General features: G+C 38.1%; 1 protein-coding gene across 3 annotated transcripts in view; it reads left to right on the forward strand.

Moving 5' to 3' along the window:
* Positions 1 to 11,025, forward strand: part of dclk1.L (doublecortin like kinase 1 L homeolog) — a 223,019-nt gene extending 211,994 nt beyond the window's left edge. For 2 of the 3 annotated variants that reach the window (XM_018247680.2, XM_041582639.1), the window contains one exon: positions 9,116 to 11,025. In XM_018247680.2, the coding sequence (XP_018103169.1) occupies positions 9,116 to 9,280 (165 nt within the window). In that variant the 3' untranslated portion in view covers positions 9,281 to 11,025. The remainder of the gene's footprint in view (positions 1 to 9,115) is intronic. The other variant, XM_018247681.2, reaches the window with a different exon arrangement.
* The last annotated feature ends 954 nt before the right edge of the window (positions 11,026 to 11,979 follow it).

The following is an 11,979-nucleotide window of genomic DNA, read 5'->3' on the forward strand; positions in this document are numbered from 1 at the left end:
GATTCCACCACCTCCAAACCAGGAGGTAGCTTTAGGGTTAACACAGAAGCCTGCTTCAATAGCAGCAGCACAGTTGCACCTCAAGAATCAAGCTTGTGTCACTCACAGCAAACACCAGGAATACACTAACTGGACTTTCAATGCCTGATTTGCATCAAAGTGCAACTGTGCCAGTTTTGATGCTTTGGCCACAACTACTCCATATCACAGCCGCAATTACAGTGGAATACTGTAGGAAAATTCATTGCAATTGCATAAACAGTTTCCGCCTATAAAACAATCCTGTTGTTCTGCAAATGTTGATAGAGAGCCAGTAAATAAAACCTGGATTTATAAAAGCACAGAGAAAGCTGTTCAGTAACACAGAGCGATCAAACTGCATTGTTTTTGTTTTTTACGACTTGTAACAATTTGCATGTTATTCGCAGGAGGCACAAATAAAAATGAATAATTTCAACACTCGTGCAGAACGTGGAACTAAACAGATCCTAAAAAGGTGGCATTTCCTTGGCAATTTAGGCATCCGGCAGTCAGTGTGACAAGCAAGACACGCAGAGATTATGTACCAGGTGACAGTACTCACGGGCAGAAGACTGACACATTAGTGCTGTTTGTGTACAGAGAGATACAGCTACAAATAGAAAAATAGCAGATGGATAATAATGTCTGCATTAAAACAGATTACCCTGCCAGGGACTCAGACATTCCTATTCATAGTCATCACAAAGGAACGTTGTTGTCAACATAAACAGAGCCCTTTCCTCGCCATTCAGAGGGAATGCCTAATGTGCGTACTCAGCACTCTATCCGAGCTCTCTCTTGTATTAGAGACTGCACTGAAAAATTGTCACAGTTGTGTTTACTGACAATTATTTATCCGTAGTCTGTTACACTTTATAGTCTGCACAAGCATTGAAATGGGGATTTTCAAGGGGCTTATACACACTCCCTTATACACCCTTCTACAAAACAAGTTGGGGATTCATAGAGTCCTTTACATATTTCTTACATGGGCAGATTTTAAGTAGTATAACATCCCCAGCCTTTTAATACATTTTGAATAGGGGTTGACTGTTTAAATAGTGTGGTGCTGATACTGACCCAGCTAATAAATGGCCAGATTCAGTGAGAAAAAGTTATCTCATGATTTATCACATGAAAACTCATGGACGAGATTCAATTCAAGGAGAAAAACTTCCAAATTCAGTTCCAGTTTTTTCCCATAGACTTCAATCAAGTTTTCAAGTGATAAAGGACCAGTTTCAATTGAGTGAGAAAAGGGTTTATCACATAAAGTCATGAACGAGATTCAATTTGGGATTCAATTTGCGATTTAATTTGAGATTCAATTTGAGATTCAATTTAAGATTCAATCACGTAAAAACTCAATTGAAGTCTATGGGAAAAAACTGGAAATGAATTTGGAGAACAGTTTTTTCTGTAAATTTAAGAGTCAAACTTTTTTTGTAAGCAAGATATTTGGCTCTTACTACTGCTAATTCTTCTACAGTATGAAAGGTAGGGATGCACCGAATCCACTATTTTGGATTTGGCCGAATCCTTGGTGAATACCGAACCAAATCCGAATCCTAGTTTGCATATTCAAATTAGGTGCAGGAAAGGAAAAAGTGGTGAAAAGTCAGGTGATTTTCCTACCCAACCCTAATTTACATATGCAAATTAGGATTCGGATTCAGTTCGGCCAGGCACAAGGATTCAGCCGAATTCAAATCCTGCTTAAAAAGACCGAATCTTGGCCAAATCCCGAACCGAATCCTGGATTGCTGCATCCCTAATGAAAGGCTCCACCCTTTTTTGCCCACAGACTGTCCAGACCCTCTAACCAGGGCTGGAACTAGGGGTAGGCAGAAAAGGCATGTGCCTAGGGCGCAAAGCTGGAGGGGCGCCAGGCACACACCTTCTCTGCCTCTCCTATCCCCTAGTCCAGTCCCTGCTGTGGCCAATGTGTGCAATCTCTCTAGCGTGTATCTTTGTTTTGCGCATGCGCACGTTAGTTTTTTCTCGCGTATTGATTGCTTTGCCCGGCCAGGCTGCCTAGGGCGCCTGCCCACGTGGGCCCGCCACTGCCTCTAACAAGTGTGGAACCAGCAAGTTGGCTTCAGCCTTCAGACTATTTGGTTCATGCTTCACATTGTCCACAATCATTGTGCCATCTTCATTGATAGTAAGGCCCATGGGGCCTGAACTAAAGTCTGTCACCTTCTAGCGTATTGCCAGATTATACAGTTTTGCTGTGTGATTAGATAATGTTCTGCTGGCTATAACCTTAAGTATCAAGCAGTAAGTTGCTCTGTGGGAACAATATTCTCCTACAAAAGCTGTGTTCTTCTATGAAACCTTTTTATCAGGGACGTATAACATTGCTTGGCTGTCAGGGGGATGCTAGGATTTGCATTACCCACAACACCTGAAGGGATGAAGGTTACCTATATCTCTTTTATAAATACCCAGACGATAGATAGATGTAGGGCATGTTTGTGCTTGCTGTAATGTTGATGAAAATGATTCTGAACAGCGCCGAGGCACCAGGAGAATATACTTTCTGCACCTGCATGCATGCCATAGTTTACTCTTTCATAAATAATACATTAATGGATGTGCTTGTGCTTTAGAGGCTGCAACGCTTACGATTTTTAATTAGCACATTTTTTGGTGTTATTTTTCACAGCAGTGACACAGTGGGAATATGTGAATTCTCTATTAACAGCCATTGGATTGATGGGTTTAGTTGCAAATGGTGCATTAATGCTGTTCGGCGCTTGTGCATCTGTCCCTTTAGCAGGCATTGCCATTTCATGGAATAAAATCATATTCAGGGCCGCTTTGTGAGAAAAGAATGTGGTGAATGTAATATTTAGCAGCCGCAAATCCTGCTGGACATGCCATTCAAAGCAGAGCCCGTGTTAGTAGAATTAACATGCACACAGGAAAAATGTTGCTTTTTTCTATAACAACCTAGCAGTAAATTTCAGCCTCTCAGGGTTAACGTGGTGAAGAAAACAACGGCTCGTTTCTGAGTCCAGCTCCGCTCCCAGCAATAGCAAAGAGATGTACGGTGACCCCAAAGGATCTGATTTAAATCTGAATCCAAACAGCCAGAAGGGATTTGGCTCATCCCAGTTCACGCCTGGATTTATATGAAAACTGAGCCTCGCATTGAGATCCCATGTCAATATTCGGAGAAAAATACAAATGAGCTATTTAAATGGTTGGGTTTGCTGGGATTTTAACTCTTGAAATAACCATTTTCAACTTTTGCCCGACATAGAGATGATACTGCCATGACCTGTTAACTCAATGTAGCATGAAAGAACAATGCTGGCAGAGGCTTTATATAAGTGACCTAGTCATAATCCCTTCTATTTATCCCTTCACTACCCTTACTGTTTATGAACAATAATGCTTTTAACACTCTGGAGACTGTCCTCTAAATAGTGTGCTGTCAGTAAAGCTGCCTCCTTTTCCAAATTTCAAGATATATTATACACATTGCAATGAACCAAATGGATACAGTCTTTGGCTTTTACAGTTATAGGATAGAAACCTGTTATCCAGAAAGTTCTAAATTAGGGGAAGGCCATCTATCATAGACTCTGTTTTGATCAAATTATTTTTTTTAACAATTACTTTTTCTCTGTTACTTGTACATAACCCCAGCTAAGATATCATTAAAGGGCATGTAAAGTCAAAAAAATAAAATCCCATTTTTACTTTCTTTAATGAAAAAGAAACCTATCTCCAATATACTTTAATTAAAAAATGTGTACCATTTTTATAAGAAACCTGACTGTATGCAGTGAAATTTTCCCTTCATTTACTGCTGTGGATAGGAATTGTCAGACGGTCCCTTACTGCTCTGCAGGGAAACCATCATACTTATGAACAGCAGGGGGAGCCCCCGCCTTACTTCCCAGCCATGCAGAACTCAAGCAGCTTCGTTTATGATGATCCCTAAGCAGCCCAGACCACACTGAGCATGTGCACAGTCTTAGTCTTGCAAAGATGTTTAACAAAGTTACCAGATGGTGACCCCCTGTAGCCAACTTTGAAAGCATAAATCATTTGTTTGATTAGGCTTGTGGTGCAGTAAGTTCATGTTTATGTTTAGTATACAAAATTCAGCATTTCTAGCCTTATTCTATTTTAGACTTTACTTGCTCTTTAATCCTTACTGGAGGTAAAACAATCCTATTGGGTTTATTTTAAAGTTTTTTTTAGTAGACTTGAGGTATGGAGATTCAAATTACAGAACTATCCCTTAACCGTTAAACTCCAGGTTCAGAGCATTCTGGATCCCATAGCTGTATCGTTATGTCAAAGTGCCTGGCAGTTTCAGGCCAGCAGTTGTCCCAATATAATCACTAAATTTGGTCACCAGTTAGCCTGCTTTGTTTTTTTGTCTCATCACAGTGATCACAAAAGAGTTGAATGCCCAAATTCCTTGTTGGGTCAACATGGAGACTATGATAAACTGCCTGGCTAGCAGTGGGTTAAATGATTCTACTGTGTTAGTTCAGGTGAAGCAGTTAGACAAACACAGGAGCTTCTGGTACATTTATTACAACATGGCAGGTAAGACCGGCCTGCTCAATTCTTGCTCTCAGCTTAGACAGAAGGAGGAAACAGGCGATGGCAAAACCACAGGAATGCCCTTAACCAAAATGTCCACACAAGCAAGTTACTAGAGAGACCATATGAAATTGTTCCAACAGGCTGAGTTAGTTTAAAAAGTTACTTTAAGTTGTAGCATCAAGAGCAAATGTATTCAAGAAGCTTGGGTATCGTACATTAATAATACTAATTATATGTCAGTTATGTTAAACCAAAGAAATATGGCTTGAGTAATTCTCAAGGATTTTAACGATCTAAATTGGATCTTGCTAGAGAAGGATAATGTAATTGAGTTTATTACATTGGTGGCTAGGCATTTGTCACTTACATACCATAGAACTACAATTCACATATTAGCTGCTAGTGGGAGTATGAGTACTAGACTTAATAACTAGGAAGTTACTCAGTTATTATTTAGGGTAAAAGATAGCCAGACATACATGTAATCAAAGAGAAGCCAAAGGCTTTGTCTACTTTGTAAGTAACATAGTAACATAGTAACATAGTACTAACATTGGGATTTCTCTAAAACCACTAAAATCGATATGTTGACAAATGGGCCTCTCGAGGTTTAGTTGTCAATTTGTACATATTGGAACCAAAGAGTCCAGAGAAGGTTGAGTAAATGAATATGGACATGAAAGAGAAAGGCAGGTTGTCCAAGTTGGGTTACTGTAGTTTTCATTGGGGAAATGTTGTGCATGGTTTAACATGATTATATTGTGTTAATATGTTTGAAGTCAATGATTTCTCTGGTATCCTATTTACTTTCAAATTTTAGAATAAAGCACATAGAACTGTAGAATTAACTTACAGATACAACTCATTGTTTCTATAAAGATTTGGAGCCTTTTTCATCAACTGGTAAGAGGAGAAGCACTTATCTGTTATTTCAATACCCTTTGTTGTTATTTTTAGTGAGTATTTATTATTATTAGGGCAGATTACTGGAAAAAGCATTATGACGGGGCAACAAAAATACTGTGTAACATGAGAGAAAACGTATAAATAATTACAAAGAGGCCAACTCTAGAGGGACATAACTTTAATGTGAAGCAGTGAGGACAGTGAGGTTGTGGAATTCCCTGGTGCTGGGTGATATTATGATGGCTGATTCTTGGCTTGGATGGTTTTTTGGGCAAACATAGTATCCAAAGCTATTCTGATACTAAAATGTACAATTAGTATAGATATTGGTGTATGGAGGGGTCGGTGTGAGTATATATATATGTATGGACTTTGGTCTTTTTTCAACCCAACTTATTATGTTAATATTAACAAATTCCTTATTATGTTCCTATAAAATTGAGATTTCACTTACTTTTATTTTTAGCACTGGCATTTATTCAGAGTCATCAAGTCAAGAATGATCAGCGCTTATTATGACCACTCTGTGAGTGCCAGTGCCTGAATGCACTCTAGAAAGCTAGCACTCGCCGTTGAAAGGAGATCTGGGGAACAACCTGAGAGTTGAGTAGGGAATTATATGCATAGAAATCCCAAAATGAAAATGTGGCAGGAAGACTTACACTACAAATCCTTTATATACACACTCTCATCTTTACATACGTCATGTTTTGGGGATCAGTCAGCACTTGATAAAGGGTATAAACAGCACTTGTTATTTTCATTTTTTGATAAATACACACCAATCTTTTCCACATGGTGAATACATGGATAATAATACATATTAAGTAACCGGCATTTGCTTTGTTACAGTGGAAAAAAACTATACAGGATATGTCTCGTACTAAAGAATATCATATGTATTCAGCATTAGTGACTCTGTATTTTGCCCTTTCAGTTAAAATTCCTTTGAATGTCTTATCAAGTTTATCAATATCTGATTTAACATAGTGTAGATGGTTGTGTATTGCTGAAAAAGTTTATTAGGATTACCCATAAAATCTCTGATTAGTATATGGTTATGGAATGAAGCCTCTCAACAGACCAGCCATTTCCTAACACCTCTTGCACGATCATTTTTTTTTTCTAAGGGAAATTTACTTCTGCATTGTCCTCAGATGGAGCAGCAGTCTGTATTTGAAATGGTCTTTAAAGGGGAACTATCGTGGAAATTAAAATTTAAAGGAGAAAGAAAGTCTGTTTGCACCCCCAAGTGATTGTATTGACTTACCTGAAACCTCGAGCCGGTGCTCCTATTGGCCGGCCTGGGGTTATTCCAGTGAGCACCACAGAGCAATCCTCTTCAGGCGTGATCTTTCTTCATATTTCCCCGGGCAAACGCTTGCACAGTAGAACGAAATAGCCGACTTTTTAGTTAAAGTTCGGCTTTTCGTTCTACTGCGCATGTACAACTGCCTGATGAAAGAGTAAGCAGGAAGAAGATCTCTCCGTGGTACTTGCTGGAATAACCCCGAGCCATAGCAGTTTTTGCCGATAGGAGCACCGGCCAGGGTTTTCAGGTAAGTCAATACAATCACTTGGGGGTGCCTAACATTTGGCACCCCCAAGTGCAAACAGACTTTCCTTCTTCTTTGATATAAGCTTCATCATACCAATAAAAGAAACTTATACTTATATTATTATCTAAATACAATCAATTAAATATTTTGCACCGTTTCTGAAATAATCAAGTTTATCTTCACTATCCCTCTCTCAGCATCTGTTTCTCTTCATTCTCTCTTCATGCAGCATTTGGGTGTCAGATTTTCATTGACAGTAAGATCCAATATACATTATAGGGGGCCGGGGGGCTCCCTTTCCTAGCAGATGAATTAGAGCTCACTCAAATATTTGATTCCAGTACAAAGAAATTCTAATAAAATAACTGCATTTTTCACAACTCCTGCATGTAGAGAGACATGATATCTGGTGATTTTAATAGATTGAGCTCTAATATATCTTTAAGGCAAAAGGAGCCCCCCTATAAGATATTTTGGATCCAACTGTCAATGAATATCTGGGTCCCAACTTCTGAATGAAGAGAGAATGAGTAGAAACAGAGTGGTATAGTGGAGAACAACTTGATTATTTCAGAAACGTTACAGAATTTTTAATTCATTATATTTAGAAAACGTCGTATTTCAGTATGCTGAAGCTTATATTAAATTTCCATTTTTGCGATAGTTCCCCTTTAATAGTTTTTAAATGCTCTTGAATAAAAATATTTTGATAAGGTATTAAAACAAGCACTTAAATTACCAGTATAGGGCCACAGCCAAACTATCGCATTGGCGTAAATTCGCCTGAGTAGAATGATTCGAATAGATAGAGCGAAAAAATGCTGCGACTATCCGCCCATTCGATAGTCGAAGTACTGTCTCTTTTAAAATTACTTTGACTGTCTACTTCGCCAGATTAAACCTACCGAATTGCTTTAAAAGCCTATGGGAAAGTCCCATAGGCTTTTTTTCTACGTTTTTGATCGAATAAAAAGGCATTCGATCGAATGAAAATCCTTCGATCGAATATTTGATCGTGCGACTATTCGCTAATTCGACTATTCGCCAGCGCGTAAATGTGCCAGAATTCTCTATTCGATTCTATTCCCCAGTCGAATTTCGAGGGATTTAACCCCTCGAAATTCGACCCTTGATACATCTGCCAACATGTTAATATCAGTGTAAACTTTCAGTTGCTGGTTGCTCAGATGGTTGTCCAACAACTCTTATAAACTCTTTCTAATATACAGTATATACCCCCACTTCTCTAAAAACCAGGCTGCTGCTTCTTTAGCAATCTTTCCCATAACACCTTAGGGCTTATTTAGTTTTTATGGGCACAAGGGAGCCCTGAACTTAACACCTGCTCTAAGATGCATTATCACCTTCTGTATTGGTGTTACCTTCTAGATGCTTCATAAATGGGAAGCATCTAGACTTTATGTGACCAGACTTGTATACTTGGAATAAACCATAATATGTACCAGTAAAATCTGCACAGAAAATAAATGTTAATAACTATAAATACTGTGATTATAAATTATGAAATATAGATTAACATTATATGGGTTTTGGTAATAGCACAAACACTAGTATTATTAATTCTGCATAGCCAGATATTGAACCCCTAGTTTAGTCATTTTTGTTGTAACCTTGGTTTTTTGTTTTGTTTTTCCTTATTTAATAATAAGAATAAAAAAAAAATTGCTGCTTGAAGCCATTGTGACTGTCAATATCATGCTTACCATATGTTGTCTAAGCATGTGCTTCGGCCCTTTATTCAGTTGTCATCTTTCATAATTCAGTTAACCAGATTGTACCCTTCATCATCACATGTGAAAAACATTATATTTGAAAATACATTGTTTGTGCTTTGTATATTTTATGGTTATATTTCTGATAAACTTTTGAATTTGAATGGTTAGTATCCAGATGGCATCACACTCACTGACACAGGAAAAGTCAAGTTTAGCGGACATGTACTTTCCAAACAAAGTATTTTCTGCTGTGCTCTTTAATTGTGAAAGATGAAAATCAAAAATTTACTGAACTCGTTTTTTATTTTATGCCCCTGCCAGACCACCGCTCTTGATAAGGAGAGGCAGATTTTCAGACGAAGACGCAACCAGGATGTGAGGTACAGATATGGGTCACAGCAAGCTGCACCGGAATTCAATTCAGAGTCGGAGGACTATTCACCAAGCTCATCTGAGACTGTTCGCTCACCTAATTCACCCTTTTAAGAAAATTGTATAGTATAAAAGTATATACGTATGGGCTTAACCCTCCAAGCCTCCAAGAATGACAACCATCTAGATATCGAACATGGACATTTGGGGGAAATAAAAAATCCGCTAATGTTTTTAGGTGTGATTAAGAGAACATATTGTGAATGAATTGTAAAGAAAAGTCTGTTATACTAAAAGGGTACACAATTTAAAAAAAAAATATGTGCAAAAGAGTCTTTTAATTATAATATTGGGCACATTGTTGATTAATCTAGTTTGTAAATACATGTCATAATGTACATACAGGCATTCAAGTGGCGTTTTAAGATTTATTTCCAAGGGCCTGAGACTCATGAATTACATCTCTAAAAGGGGCATTATGCAAACATCCTGCATCATGTGATTTGCAACGACCTTTTATGGGAGGTACAAAATATCTTGAGAGTTTCATTTAGTTCCTTAGTTAACAGTGAATTAAGTAGAGTTACAGGCCAATATGGGTTTCTGATGACCACATTTAGAAGACTCTTCTAAAATGACTACTTTTTATCTATGAAAATTAGATTAGATTAAATTAAATTTTAATTTAAGGATAATTTTATACAGTATTTCTAGATTGACAATTCAATACACAATTGCTTTGTGCAAGAGTGTAAGGAAAGTACAAAAGTGCACAATAACATATACATATATATATATATATACATGGTTCTTAGACCTGCAAAACATTCCATCATTTTTCACAAAAAGGTTTATGTTGTATTGATTTTCAGTGTACAGTATGTAGAACATGATAATGCTGAAGATCAAAGACAAAAGTGACCCATGTTCTCTGTTCAGTTGACAAGCAACTGCTTACGTGATCCTTGAAGGGTTAAGCCTATTTTTGATTTTTGTACAACAAAAAAAAAAAAGGAAAACATGGGCAATGAATGTTTATTTCATCTGTTGAGCTCGGGTATGCGACATTCATGTTAGCAAATGTTAGCCCTCTGAGTGTTTTCAGGAAACTTGGACATTCCTGAATGACTGATTAGATGTTGCGCCTCATTTTTGAAGACCATTTTCAATTTTACAGAAAACACGAGAAGTTCATTTGCAGGACTGGAAATTGAGATGGGGTAGGAAGGAACCACACGAGCACTTTGCAAATGTTGTAAAGTTAAGGCAAAATTTTACCAATTTTTTTTTTTACAAAATGTACTTTATAATAATTCCCTCTAATAGACAGTAAAGTATTAGAGCATGGCTTAACTAATGCACAACGTATTGCCTTTACATATAGACTTAAACTGCTTGCCTCTGCTAGGAACAGTACCTTCAGTTTATGGCTACTAGATGGTGAGGTTCTACCAAAGTCTTCTAAGACTCAAGGTATCCTCATTTATACATAAAGCAGAGCATTATAATCAGGCCTGGATTTGTGGAAAAGCCACCATGGCCCGGGCCTAGGGCGGCAGGATTTTAGGGGGCGGCATGTTGCCCAACCACACCCACATTGGTTCAGAAACACTTGGGGGCACATTTACCTAGGGTCGAAGTAAAATCCTTCGACTTTGAATATCGAAGTCAAAGGATTTACCGCTATTCCTACGATCAAACGATCGAAGGAATAATCGTTCGATCGAATGATTCGAAGGATTTTAATCCATCGATCGAAGGATGTTCCTTCGATAGAAGGATGTTCCTTCGATCAGAAAATTGTTAGAAAGCCTATGGGGACCTTCCCCATAGGCTAACATTGGCCTCGGTAGGTTTTAGGTGGCGAACTAGGGGGTCGAAGAATTTTTTAAAGAGGCAGTACTTTGAATAGTCAAACGATTTTTAGTTCGAATTGTTCGATTCTAAGTCGAAGGTCGTAGTCGAAGGTCGAAGTAGCCCATTCGATGGTCGAAGTGGCCAAAAAAAACATTCGAAATTCGTATTTTTCCCCCTCTATTCCTTCACTCGGGCAAAGTAAATGAGCCCCTAGATATGCACAGAAGATACAATAGTTTTTTAATTTCCTGTGCGCCAATCCCTATTGCTCCGGTCCTGATGATGAAAATGTGCACGAATAAAAGGGAGGGGACGGGGTGATGAACATCAGCGGTCCTAGGAGTGCCCGCTATGTAAATCCGCCCTTGATTATAAGGTACTGTATGTCCTTCCAGTTATTCAAGATAAAGAATGAATAAACCTTTAATTCTAAGGAAGATATTGCCTTTGACATATTTTGTCATTATTATCATGAATTCATATTTATTTCTGATATCCGTGAAATAAAATGTAATGTTCTACTAGAAAAGCATGTTGGAAATTATCAGTTTCATTTGAAAGCAATACTTTGTGTCCTTTTTCTTTTCAAATGTCTAAACTCCTCAAGTGTGGAAATGAACAGCCTAGGCTTCTGTCTTTCTGAGAATTAAGGTTTAGCAATACTGCAGACCTAGTGACTTTTGGAGGCCTTTGAACAGGGATCCCCCAACATTCAAATGTAAATAAAAGTTGGGGAGCAACACAAGCATGCAAAAAGTTCCTGGGGATACCAATTATGGGCTGTGACTGACTATTGGTAGCCCCTATGAGGACTGACATCCTACAGGAGGCTCTGTTTGACAATACATCTGTTTTGATTTAACCACAACTTGCCTCCAAGCCTGGAATTAAAAAATAAGCTCCTGTCTTGAGGCCACTCGGAGCTACATCCCAGGGTTTGGTTAGCAACATGTTGC

This window comes from Xenopus laevis, chromosome 2L, assembly GCF_017654675.1.
Source record: "Xenopus laevis strain J_2021 chromosome 2L, Xenopus_laevis_v10.1, whole genome shotgun sequence".
Lineage (NCBI taxonomy): Eukaryota > Metazoa > Chordata > Amphibia > Anura > Pipidae > Xenopus > Xenopus laevis.